Consider the following 13,822-nt stretch of genomic DNA (forward strand, 5'->3'; position numbering starts at 1 on the left):
TCTGTCTATCTGTCTGTCTATTAGTCTGTCTGTCTATCTGTCTGTCTATTAGTCTGTCTATCTGTTAATCTGTCTATATATCTATCTGTCTGTCTGTCTATCTATCTATCTCTATCTGTGTGTGTCTGTGTCTGTCTATTAGTCTGTCTGTCTATTACTCTATCTATCTGTCTGTCTGTCTGCCTATCTGTCTATCTGCCTATCTATCTGTCTATGTCTGTCTGTCTGTCTGTCAGTCTGTCTATCTATTGGTCTGTGTATTAGTCTGTCTGTCTGCCGGTCTAGCTATCTGTCTGTCTATTATGCTGCCTGTCTATATATCTGTCTGTCTGTCTGTCTGTCTATCTATCTATCTGTCTATTTGTCTGTTAGTCTGTCTATCTATCTGTCTGTGTGTCTGTCTGTCTATGTGTTTGTCTTTCTGCCTGCCTATCTATCTGTCTATCTATCTATCTATCTATCTATGTCTGTCTGTCTGTCTATCTATTGGACTGTGTATTAGTCTGTCTGTCTATCTAGCTGTCTGTCTATATATCTGTCTGTCTATCTATCTATCTGTCTGTCTATTAGTCCACCTCTCTGTCTATATATCCATCTGTCTGTCTGTCTATTTGTGTCTGTCTGTCTGCCGGTCTATCTATCTGTCTGTCTATTAGTCTGGCTGTCTGTCTTTCTGTCTGTTTATTAGTCTGTCATTCTGTTTGTCTGTCTGTCTATCTTTCTGTCTGTCTGTTTGTCTATCTATCTATCTATGTATTGCCATCAGATATCATCACTGTATGATGCCGTTAGATACATTTTCAGCTTGGGAACAGAATGACTATTTTGGATAAAATGTGTTCAGTTTCATCTAAATAATGTGTTGTATTAAAATTATTTTGTGTAAATAATATTTGTTGCTGCTCACTTAAAATGACTTAATGAGTGATCTTTATATACTGTACCACTGACATCTTTATTTATCATCACATCTTATAATTCAAGATGGACAGCCAGCTGTTTGATGCACAAATTACAAGTTGATATTCTTAGTTCTGCTTAAACATAATAAACCTTTGCTGAGATAAAACCCCTATATTCACAAAGACACATCTTCAGATTAATTTAACCACTTTACCAGACTAGTATGAAGAGAAAGATAGAAGAGAAGAAAGAGAGGGAGAGAAAGTGTTCTTTGTAGCCAGAGTGAATGTCTCTTTCAGGTGCGTAGCAGAGGTCACGACCCCCTGCACTCGTGCACTGGTTGAGTTACAGCCATTACAGCCAAAATTACTCACCTGAGAGAAACAAGAGATAAAAACTCTAGTCTTTAATACTAGATTTGAAGAGTGGCTTTACAGTTTTTCTCAATCGTGCAATTGTCACAACTGTTTTATGGGACATCACAACTCTATTGCATGTCTGCAAAAATTTTGTAACTCACCCAAAACTTTTAATTCATGCTTCAAAACCTACAGTAGTTATTGTGTCAGTAAATTGACCAATGCCAACAAAATGAAAAGTTCATCGTGTGAGCCGTTCTGGGCAAAATGTTTAGATGTTTTTTTCACCATGGCAGTCAACCCTGGAAATGTTTGTTATATACAAATTTCATTTTTGTTCTATTTTTTTGTTGACACTGACTGTTTACTGTACAGTACAAGAATGTCAGTTTTGTCTAGCTGAATGCTATTGTGTATCACACTGAGGTTTTTAGACACTGATTTCAACAGTAGGTAAACGTTTACTGGGAAAAGTCAATACTGTACAATACTGTATACACAGAAAAAGGATATGCATATTTTTTTGTAGCAATGTGTTACATGTAAAAAGAAAATTCACATTTGCATGTCCATGTTTGCACATTTCTTACATGTAAAGTCATAAATAGTGAACATAAAATTGCCACAAAATGACAAAAATGCAACAAAACAAAAAAAAACGCAACCAAGAAAAACCATTCCATGTCATAGATATTTATGGAATATACATGCATGTCTGACAGATTTGGAAAATGTAATGGATCATTTAGCATGTGATGGCTCACACAATGAAAGAATGTTTAAAAGTTGTGAAGAGTGACAATTTCACTTACAATCAACTCCATTTAGTTACCGGGACAATTGTTGACAACTGTATTTACTCTTTTGCACACATGTGCCAAAACACGAGCAATTTGCTTAAATGAATAACAAATTCAAATCTGGTGTGAACAAGAAAGCAATTGTTCAGAGATTTGAACGTAATGTTTTGATAAAAATAATTATCATTCAAGAATTGAGCCAAAGCAATTGAGATAAACTGTAAAAGTCAAGTTACTTATAAAAATAATAATAATAAACCTCTCCTCAACAGCCCACATTACAGTATGTGCCAAAGTTGAATATTTAGGGTTAGAGGTTTGTTCTAGTCCCTAATCCTACGAATGAGCAATATTATACTGATGTGTGCCTTTGCAAACACCACTTATAATACTCCACTTTCGTTAATTCTTTGAGTGGGAGAAAAAAAATAGAATTTAAATTTTAGCATAAATTAGGAGGACGACACACTGTTTGTGTTTGATTTTTATTAAAGCAACTTTTAAAGATACAAACAAGAGTTGTTCAAAACCAGAGTTTGTCAAAAAAAACAGAATAATTGAAAGTGCAATTCCAATTTTCCATTATCATTGTAAAAAATACAAATAAAACAAAAATCTATAAACAAGCATTTTACCTGATATAGTAAAAGAAAAGTTGCCCATTATCTTAAAGCAAGAAATAAATACATTTCCCTTCTTTTCGTTTTTTATTAACTTTCTGTCTATTTAAAGGAGCCACATGTAATATATTTACTGTACTAAAGCATAAAATCATTATACTATGTTGTGTATATACTATGATTTAGGAAACATGCTAAGTTGAAATACTGGCTTCTCCGAAAACAATGCTACAGCCAGTATATTCTTCTTTGAAATGTCTGTTCAGGGCCAGAATTTCTGTTTGTATTTTGGCGTGTGTGATCACCACCCACTGCCCATTTCCCAAAAGTATTTCAACACCCCGGGTTGCCAGATCTGAAACAAGTTAGCGGACAAACACAGAACGTTGCAGCCATGGAAGCCAGCAATACATCTAGCTAACATTGACAGAGTTATAAAAAATCCACATGAGCTGGTTTATAATATGCAAACAATAAACGTTAGCTGATCAACTTACAGTGAAAGGCTCATCACATGCCATTGTCAGTTTGCTCGTTCCTGTTGCGTGTCCTCGACCTGGCAACCCGTGTGAGCTTCATGTCTGGGGAGGACGGGGCGGGAGAGACAACTCTCTCCAATTTTTTGAATTTGCTCTGCAGTACCCATTTTGAACACTTGATATCAATGTTACATTTTGCTCCTTTAATTTAACCGGTAACACTTCACCATAAGGTTCCATTGGTTAACATTAGATAATGCAGTAGGTATTATGAACAAACATTGAACAATATATTTTTGACAGTATTTATTCATCTTTGTTAATGTTAGCTAATAAAAATACAATTGTTCATTGGTAGTTCATGTTAGTTCGTAGTGCATTCAGTAAGGGATAATGTATGATCAGGTCTTGCATCAAGAACGTCCTCTGACATTTCTTTGATTTAATAAAATAACAAAGTTTTAAAAGCGCCTTTAGTTCTTTCAGAACATCAGCTCACATTCTGTACAAAAATAACAAACCAACAAAAACCATTAATAATCGTTGCCTCTCCAATGATATTTTGTGAGCTTGCGATGCTTCTACGATATATTTGGAAGTATGCAATCTTTACACTTTGCTATTTTAAAAATCAAAATGACTTTAATTTTTATATTTTGAGATGGTGAGCGTGTTTCTTGCAAAGTGGTTTGTCTTTTTTGGAGAAGAAAGTTTGACCCTCCAGACTGACGCTGCACACCTGAAGAGAACATGACAAAAATCAATCACTTAATACTACATAAATACACAAACACTCACAAATAAACCTGAACACACACACACACACACACACACACACACACACACACACTTACTGAGCACAGAAAGCAGGTGTCGTGCCATGTGAAGCCAAGGGCCTCTAAAAACTGGTCTCCTGCTTCTATTGGGAAATCACAACCATGGCAACCAGTCCCAAACAAACTATAATAGTCTAAACAAACAAACAAACAAAGAAAAACAGTTAAAGAACAATGTATATAAGGTATAGGACTTTAAAGAACACAGAGCAGAAACATATAGAATAAAATAGTATAGAAAAGAATACAACATAATCATATAGAACAAACAGAACTCTGTAGAGCACAATAAAACAGAAGCATAAAGATTACAAATAAAATAGGGTAGAAGAGAACAGAACTGTATAGAATATAATAGAACATAACCATAACAAAATAGATATGTAAAGAATACAAAAAACAGAACCATATAGAATAGAATAGAATAAAATAGAATACAACAAAAATATAAAACTGTATAAAAAGAACTGTAAAGAAAAGAATTGAATAGAACAGAATTGTGCATATATAATAGAACTGTATAAAATAGAATATGTTAGAATAGATTGAAATAGAACAGAATGTAAAGATTAAAACAACATAACAATATACAATACAACAGAGTAGAAAAGAACAGAACTGTATAGAAATTAATAGAATATAACAATATATAACATACAAGATCTGTAAAGAATACAAGAGAACACAAACATAAAGAATAGAACAGAACCGTATAGAAAAGAATAGAACAGATTAGAACCAACTTTATAGAATAGATCAATCGAATATAGAAAAGAATAGATCACAGGACAAGTCAGAATACAATAGAAATATAATAGAATTGAATAGGAAAGAACATAACCACATATAACAGAATAGAATGGTAAATACAACAAAACAAATCTATAAATTGTACAGATTGGACTGTATAGAATAGAATAAAATAGAATGTGTTTAGTTGGTTTGGCAGGTTTGAGTGGTTTACGAGGACATTTTTTTACGTTACAAACTGGTAATTACAAGGGTATTATGCTATAAAAGTGGTTTATGAGGACATTTCTAGTGTCCCTATAATTCAAATCACTTAAAAAACATATGAAATTACGTTTTTTTGAAAATGTAAAAATGCAGAAAGTTTTTTGCGAGGGTTAGGTTTAGGGGTTGTGTTAGGTTTAGGGGATAGAATCTATAGTTCGTACATTATGTGTGTGTGTGTGTGTGTGTGTGTGTGTGTGTGTGTGTGTGCACGCACCTCTCTCGCAGTAGGGCTCTCTGTCCTCAAGGTGAAATGTATTGTTTCTTATTGGTTGCTGGCAGGATGCACATAGGAAGCAATACACATGCCAAGTCTGCTTCAGTGCATTAATCACTTCCTGTTAAGCACGACACATGACATTATCATCTTATCGCATTCACACACAAAACAAAAATATTCTAACGGAGCCTTCAGGACGTATAATCGAGCCAACAGCTCAAACATTTGACAGGCAGCTAGAGATGAAGTATGCATCATGTTTATGAAACACAGTCACTGACCCCCAGGATTTTGTATTGGCAGCGTGCGCAGGTTGGAGCAAGGAACTCTTCATAGCAGTGCTGGCAGTACACAGAGCCCTGTTCCTCCACAAAACCCAATTCACTAAGAGATACACTGCAGTGTGCACATGTGAACTCCTCGGGGTGCCACGATTTTCCCATTGCCATCAGGAACGGACCCCTGAACAACACACAAACACACACACATATATCAAATATAGTACACTGCCTTGTAATATTTTGTAATATATTGAGTAATAAAGCTTAGTGGCAATGTATATTTATTGTAAAGTCCAGATTCTAAGCTTTAAAATGACACCTATTTTGTTTGTATTATGCAAGTGGTTATTCATTTATTATGTAATTATAAAATATTGTGAATAATCTGCAGGGAGTGCCCCCCACTGGGCCAGTTTAAGCTCAGTTCAATTAATCATTCTTTCTTTCAATATATATATATATTTGGTTTTTTTTTATTTGTTTTTTTTTATATATGTTCAAAAATGGAGAACAAAACCGTTGTTAGTCATAATTACTAAAAACATAAGTTGATAAAAAAGATCAAATGCAATCTCTTTTGATAATATATGCAATATGAGAGATTTATTAACAATCTTAGTGGTCCGGTCATTTTTGACCAGGAACACAAAATATGTTTGCACAAAACGAACACAACATGGTTAAATAATGAAGGGATAAATAATGAAATAATTATGCAGCAGTCTCTTCAAACAAAGAAATGAATGAAAAATGTGTGTAGAATTGTAGAATGCGATATATAGTTCAAAGGTGTACCTTAGTCAGGATAGACACCATATTTTATTAGACGTGAATTTAAAAAACTAAACTGTGAGGGAAAAACCTACAGTCCATTCAATAAGCTGTACTGTTGTATATCTGAAGAACAAAACTCAACAAATACAGCTGAAAATATTTATTTACAAAAAATTTCCAATGGATGAAAAGGTGGACTCTGGAAAGGTGGTTTCTTTAAGACAGTATAACTTATTAAATGGACTGTACTTGTATACCTCTGTAACAGGTTTGTCCTTATGACGTAAGGAGGAAGTGGGAAAAGGCAAGATAAAACACAAAAGGTACTTTATTAATACAATGGAAAACGTCTGTTTGCACACTCTCTCCCCCTCTCTGGCATCTGAGATCCGTGTGACCTGGGAGAGGCGTCAGATAATTATTTTGCAACCTGGAAACCTCTGCAAGTTGCGGCGTTGAGAGGTGTTCTCCACAAGTGACCGGGGCGATTTGATTGGCTTTTAAATTCACTTCCGGTCCGAGTTCCTCCCTCTCGGGAATCACTGTCGCCAGCATCACAGGGACCGCCTCTCTCCATGGTTTTAGGAGGTTGAGGTGGTATATCTGACGTGCCCTACCTCTATCCGTTCACTTAACCTCATTATCGAGTTCCTAGACTCGCAGTGTGACCTCAAAAGGCCTTTGTCACTTGGCGAGTAATTTGGAGCAAGAACAACTTTTCAGCAAATTCTCCTGCATAAGTTGCCCCAAAGTGTGGAGTTTTGCTCTCAGGTCAAGAACGTATTGAATTTCATTCTTACTAGTAGAAGGTCCTCCTCCCAATTTTCACGTAGGACGTCTAGTGTGCCACATGGCCGATGCCCATACTGAATTTCAAATGGGGAAAATGGGACCCCATGGAGGTTTGTGGGACCTCTCAAACTGCAAATATTAGGGGTTCGAGCCACTTATCCCAATTCTTAGCATTGTCGTGAACAAACATACGAATCATATTTTTCATGGTCTGATTAAATTGTTCGACCAGACCGTCCATTTGAGGGTGATAAATGCTGGTACGAATAGATTTAATCCCCAATAATTCGTACAGTTCGCGTAGTGTACTTGACATAAATATAGTGCCTTGATCATTGAGGATTTCTTTCGGAATTCCCATTTAGGAGATTATTCTGAAGAGTGCCTCCACAACACTACATGCTGAGATGTTGCGCAGAGGCACTGCTTCTGGATATCGTATTGTGTATTCCACCAGAACCAACACAAAGCGATGCCCGTGTGCCATCCACTCTAATGGCCTGATGAGGTCCATGCAAATTCTTTCAAAATTCTTCCTGCCAATGCACGGGAAATAGAAATGGGCCATTAGAAGATTCAGTGTTTTCTCATGTCCTAAGTGACCCGCCATCGGATTATAATGAGCCATCTGGAATAACATTACCCAACAGCTCTTGGGTATTAACAATTGGGTTGTATCCTCCTTTGTCTGAGCATCCTGCATCACTAGATACAACCAATCATTATTAATTGAAAAATACAAATATAAGAGTGCAATATTTGGCTGAAGACGTTGACCATCAATCACTTTCACTTGAACGAATGCGTGCCTAAGGGTTTCATCTTACGTCTGCTCCAGAGGCAAATCCCCTGCAGGGAATCCTCTAAGGGCTGGGGAAGCCGAGACTTCCCCCTCTCTTACGTCATCCTGATGCGGAGCTGATGTAAACGGCCAGCGCATTGCAAACCATACAACGAGACGCATTGCTACAGGACCCATCCACACAAATTTCCCTCAATAAGGTTATAAATGCCAGCCAATCTGTACCCAAAATTAGTGGATGGGTGAGGCGGGGACTAACCGTCACCTCTATTCTATGCTTTTGCCCTTTGAATTGAATAACGATGGACACTAAGGGATTATCGTGAATATCCCCATTCACACACCACACCTTCACCCTGTGACTAGCACCCAAAGCCTCATCTTGAACCAGGCATTGATGGATGGAGGTTTAGTTACAACCTGAATCCACAAAGGCCTGGTATGTACCTCCCTTAACACTCACAGGTATGCGGTACGTCCCAGCTCGATCGGGGGTGGCCTGTGGCACATCGGGCCCAGACCAATGTCCCCACCTCCTTCAGCGGGCATTGGCCCCCGGAAATGCCCAGGCTCCCACAGCTCCAGCAGGCCGGCCCAGATTTCACGCTCAGAGGGACAGGGGGAACCGGCGGGTTGTGCAGTCCCTGAAATCGGGGAGCTAGTTTGGGAGGGGGTCTTCCCCGTTACCGAGGAGAATGAACAGGAAGGGAGGGGGGAGATACTGGAGAGAGAGACAGAGAAGGATCCCGGGGCTCGCCGGCTCCCAAATACACCGCCAAATGGTCCTCTGACAGCTGGAAGGCCATGTGGAGTGACGCCGGGCAATGGCACTGGACCCACTCCACCATCCCTCTCAGATGCCAAGCAATAAACTGCTCCAGCACCACCAGATTGATCACAGTCCCGATGTTGTGTTGCTCAGCCAACAATCACCTCTGGCAGGCGTCCAGGAGCTGCTGGGCGAAAGCAAACGTGCGCCGTGCTCACCAAGGTTTAGTGGTCAGTGTACACCAGAAGATTCTCCACTGGTATCTGCTGCGCCGCAAGTTTAGCCTCCCCGGAACACAATGGTAACAAGCGGACAACCCACTGGGTGCTCGGCCAATCGCATGCCCCCGCTGTCTGCTCAAAAGGCTCCAGGAAGGCCTCCGAATCGTCTTGATGGCCAATCTTGATGAGTGAAACATGGGGCGGGGTGGACGTGGGGTCAAAGATCACGGCCTCTCCTAGGGTAGCAAGCTCCGGAGCGCTCAAGGAGGACCTGATGCTGTGAATGGTGGATGCTGGCAAGGGTCTTGAACACTTCCTCCAGAGGTGAGGATTCCCTGGTGCCATTCTTCCTCCTTCAGCCCGGGTTTCTGCACCAGTATAACAGGTTCGTCATTATGATGTAAGGAGGAAGAGGAAGACTGCAAGATCCAACACAAAAGGTACTATTACTACAATGGAAAAAACTTGCTTTTCAGCAGAATTATTAACTCTCAGCGCCCGTCTCTGTCTGCTTGCACACTCTCTCCCCCTCTCTGGCATCTGGCTCGCACATAAATCCATCTCCAACTCTCACTGCAATGACAAACAGCTGTAAGAGATAATCAATGACAGGTGATGATCTTCAACATTCTCGTCTCCTGACCTTGCTCTCCATTCACAAGCCGGTGCACGACCACGCCGCCACCTCCACAACCTTACAGACTTTATTTCATTCACATCAAATTAAATAGTAATATTTAACTCATTACTAATTTAACTTAGTAAATAGTCATATGTTTCATTAACTTACTACTAAGTTCCTCAAACAAAAACTCTGAACGAAACTCATAAGGTGATTAGTTCTTCCACATAAGCGCTTATCGTAGCCTTGTAAACATGATTTTGTTACCAGACGACTGAAAACTGCGCAGTGTGATGCCTTAAAATTGTGTAAACCTAGCCAATCAGATTAGAGCTTGCCATTTCGAGAAAGTTCCCAACATTTTTGTGTGAAATGTACATTAGATTGTGAACAGCATTAGTGTTTTAGAAACCAAAGAGATTAGTGGCAAAAAGTCACATTTTGACCATCCTTAGTGTTTTAATAAGTTATTGCATTAATCACTAATGGCTTTGGCAAAGATCATGCTCTCAGAAACACTGACGTAATGATAACTCTCATTTGGAATATGTTTCGGGGGTTTCAGCTAAATTAAGTCTAATAAATGTAACATTACATTCTCGGTGAGGAGAAGCCGGTGATGGTGTTGTAGAGCGGTATTGCAGTCTTCTTTGCTGCCACGAGTGTGTGATATTCGGTCTGTTGTTTAAGGTGTGCATTACACTAGTGTGTTTTTATTTATTTTTTTGCTGGATAAGGTGGCCTCCATTCACTCTGTGCAAGTAAGTTTAGAATGACTTTTGTTGTTAAATATCAGCTGTTGTTCTGCTCTTAAGCTAATCATCTTATTTTCAGAATGAAAGAGTCCCGCGGCCGAAAGAGGAAAAGAGAAAGGTAGAAGAAGGAAATCTAGAAAAACAGAAAAAGCATGTAAATGGGTCAAATAAAGTGTAATAGTCAAGTGAAGTCAATAGGAAGGTCATATGGTGGCATGCCTGACTGAATCCACCTTATCAGGAAAAATAATCAATATGATGTGTGGCATTTCAGAGGTAACTATATTAACGACTTTGCGAATCTATGAATATTACTTAGTGTAATACTTTGATAGAGGTGCTGAGAAAATTAAACCACTAAATGTCAATATCTGTTGTCAATGTGCATTGAAGTGGTCATGCCATAAATTATATATGGTCAATTTATAATGTTATTTATGTGTTTTTTTCTCCTACAACAGCCATAATTGAAATTTTCCTGATTGTTTTTCACTCTCTCCGACACTCTTAGCATGAAAAGAGCAGGGATTATTTTTCTACTGTACCTTTAAGGCTTCTAAAGTAACATTGCAAAAAGATATCTTCAAACTGAGAATTTTATGTCTTGTTTAGAAACATTTATTAACATTTATGCTTATAACAAAAACAAACAAACAAACAAAAACAATGCTATTTGCCAATGGAGTAAGAAAAAAAAGCTTTTTTTCAAATTCTATTTTTCTTAGCACACTGGCAATTTTTTTTGTCTTATTTTAAGCTTAAAATAACCACATTTTGTACATTTTATTTTTCTCTGAAAAAGCAAAACTTTTATGCAATTCTGCTTCTAAAGAATTTGGTTTCTTGTTTAAAGGCTATTTAGATATTTTTACTACAAAATAGTACAAAAATACTAAAGAAAATAATTTTTTCACAAGATGCAGGTTTGCTGTGGAGTATCATTTAGTTTTGAATTTATTTTAGTTTTTAATCCTTAAATAACAACCTCTCTGTAATGTATGTATTACACTGTGATACAGTAGATTCATGAAACAATCCAAGTCTAAATGTACAGCATAAATGGTTAAACAAACTGAAACAATTAGAGATCTTGTTAAAAAATAATATAATAATATTGTTCATATATTTATATTCTATATTTCTTTACCTGTTTGTGTACCTGTGGATGTATATTAAGGCCTACCTTCAAACTCAATGCCTCTTTGCTTGACATCATGGGAAAATCTAAAGAATGAAGACCTCAGATTTGTTTCAAAATTTGTTTTGGACCTTCACAAGTCTGGTTCATACTTGGGAGCAATTTCCAAATGCCTGAAGATACCATGTTCATCTGTACAAACAATAGTACACAAGTATAAACACCATGGGACCATGCAGCCATCATACCCCTCAGGAAGGAGACGCATTCTGTCTCCTAGAGATGAAAGTAGTTTGGTGCGAAAAGTTCAAATCAATCCCAGAACAACAGCAAAGGATCTTGTGAAGATGCTGGAGGAAACCGGTAGACAAGTATCTATATCCACAGTAAAACAAGTCCTATATCGACATAACCTGAAAGGCTGCTCAGCAAGGAAGAACCCACTGCTCCAAAACTGTCAAAAAAATGCCAGACTACAATTTGCAAGTGCTCATGGGTACAAAGATCTTACTTTTTGGAGAAATGTCCTCTGGTCTGATGAAACAAAAACTTTTACTGTTTGGCCATAATGACCATCATTATGTTTGGAGGAAAAAGGGTGAGGCTTGCAATTCGAAGAACACCATCCCAACCGTGAAGCATGGGGGTGGCAGTATCATGTTGTGGGGGTGCTTTGCTGCAGGAGGGACTGGTGCACTTCACACAATAGATGGCATCATAAGGAAGGAAAATTATATGGATAGATTGAAGCAACATCTCAAGACATCAGCCATGAAGTTAAAGCTTGGTTGCAAATGGGTCTTCCAAATGGAGAATGACCCCAAGCATACCTCCAAAGTTGTGGCAAAATGTTTTGAGGACAACAAAGTCAAGATATTGGAGTGGCCATCACAAAGCCCTGACCTTAATCTGATAGAAAATGTGGGCAGAACTGAAAAAGCGTGTGTGAGCAAGGAGGCCTACAAATATGACACAGTTACACCAGTTCTGTCTGGAGGAATGGGACAAAATTTCAGCAACTTATTGTGAGAAGCTTGTGGAAGGCAACCCAATATGTTTGACCCAAGTTAAACAATTTAAAGGCAATGCTACCAAATACTAACAAAGTGTATGTAAACTTCTTTTAAATGAGATCAGCGTAAAAATGTATAGACTGTGTGTGTGTGTGTGTGTGTGTGTGTGTGTGTGTGTGTGTGTGTGCGTGTGTGTGTTTATACCTGATAACCAGATTGCAGTGAGCACACATAGGAGTACGTGTTCCAGCCGGGATGTGTTCCGCCCTCTGGACCAATGAGGCTTCATCTTTGGGGTGTGGGCGGGGCATTGGGCGGTCCAAGGCAGGGCCCAAAGGTATGCTGTTGCTCACAACACCAAAAGTGGGAGTGATAAGACCTGAAAAAGATGAACACACACAAACCCTTACTAGACAGCCTATTTCATGTGACACAGTGAATATAATCTGCACTTTGCCTAAAAGCGCCCATAACTGTGACTATACTCTCAATATATCACACTCTCTCTTACCTTATTATATAAATATAGAATATAGTTTTGATATACAGTTATTATGTCAATAATGATACATTAATATAAGATAACAGAAGATAGTTTGATTTGTTAACATTTTGGTCACTATTTAATTCCCATACTCCTATTTTCCTTGTTTCACAGTTTTATGAATTTACTATTATGCTAGTAATTATATGATTCTAAAATAAAGAAGAGTAGGTGTGTCCAAACTGTTTACTGGTACAATGCAGGAGTAATGTAACACAACATTTATTCAAATTATATTGCGATCACTGTCTGGACAGGTGAGAGTCTACAGCTTTAGTTATGTGATGTTGGTGGGTGTGCTGTCACTCCCTGCAGGAGTGTGTGTCTCACCTGCTGTACTTTTGACAGGCGTTCCTGGGGCTTTGATCATCGTCTTAACAGGACAGGTGATATGAGTGCTGGGCTGAGAATCATCAAGCTCTTCACTGAGAGAATGAACACAAACGATAATTATGAGGGCAAGAGGGCAAGTTAAGTGCCTTGCTCAAGGACACAATGGTGGTGGCTGTGGGGATCGAACCAGCAACCTTCTGATTAACAGATTACCAGTTATGTGCTTTAGACCACTAGACCACCACCACCTTCCAAATTGATATGTGGGCACCACTCAATGAATAAAATATGCACGTAACAACAATGTGGCATACTACTGTTTATCGCTGATTGAGCATGTTTACACTGATAAGTACCAAAAATCAGCCATTATTTTAAAAACAATCCGATAACACAATAAAAAACTAAAAACATTGGGCTTGATTCGACAAGTCTAAGTAGTCATAAAAAAAAATAAAAAAGCAACACCTTTGTTATTCGTGGACAAAATTGACCAACCATTGAAAATGAATGGGAAAGACCAAAAAAACAGAGCAATTATTTATCT

General features: G+C 38.1%; 1 protein-coding gene across 7 annotated transcripts in view; it reads right to left on the reverse strand.

Moving 5' to 3' along the window:
• Window positions 1-2,544: 2,544 nt before the first annotated feature.
• The window catches only part of LOC127643054 (PDZ and LIM domain protein 5-like), a 63,483-nt gene continuing 52,205 nt past the window's right edge, over window positions 2,545-13,822 (reverse strand). For all 7 annotated transcript variants that reach the window (XM_052125600.1, XM_052125598.1, XM_052125599.1 and 4 more), the window contains 6 exons: window positions 13,273-13,367; window positions 12,603-12,777; window positions 5,513-5,693; window positions 5,229-5,349; window positions 4,016-4,131; window positions 2,545-3,900 (listed from right to left, as the gene is read on the reverse strand). In XM_052125600.1, coding sequence (XP_051981560.1) covers window positions 3,811-3,900; window positions 4,016-4,131; window positions 5,229-5,349; window positions 5,513-5,693; window positions 12,603-12,777; window positions 13,273-13,367 — 778 coding nt within the window. In that variant the 3' untranslated portion in view covers window positions 2,545-3,810. The remainder of the gene's footprint in view (window positions 3,901-4,015; window positions 4,132-5,228; window positions 5,350-5,512; window positions 5,694-12,602; window positions 12,778-13,272; window positions 13,368-13,822) is intronic.

Source organism: Xyrauchen texanus, chromosome 4 (genome assembly GCF_025860055.1).
Source record: "Xyrauchen texanus isolate HMW12.3.18 chromosome 4, RBS_HiC_50CHRs, whole genome shotgun sequence".
Taxonomy (NCBI): Eukaryota; Metazoa; Chordata; class Actinopteri; order Cypriniformes; family Catostomidae; genus Xyrauchen; species Xyrauchen texanus.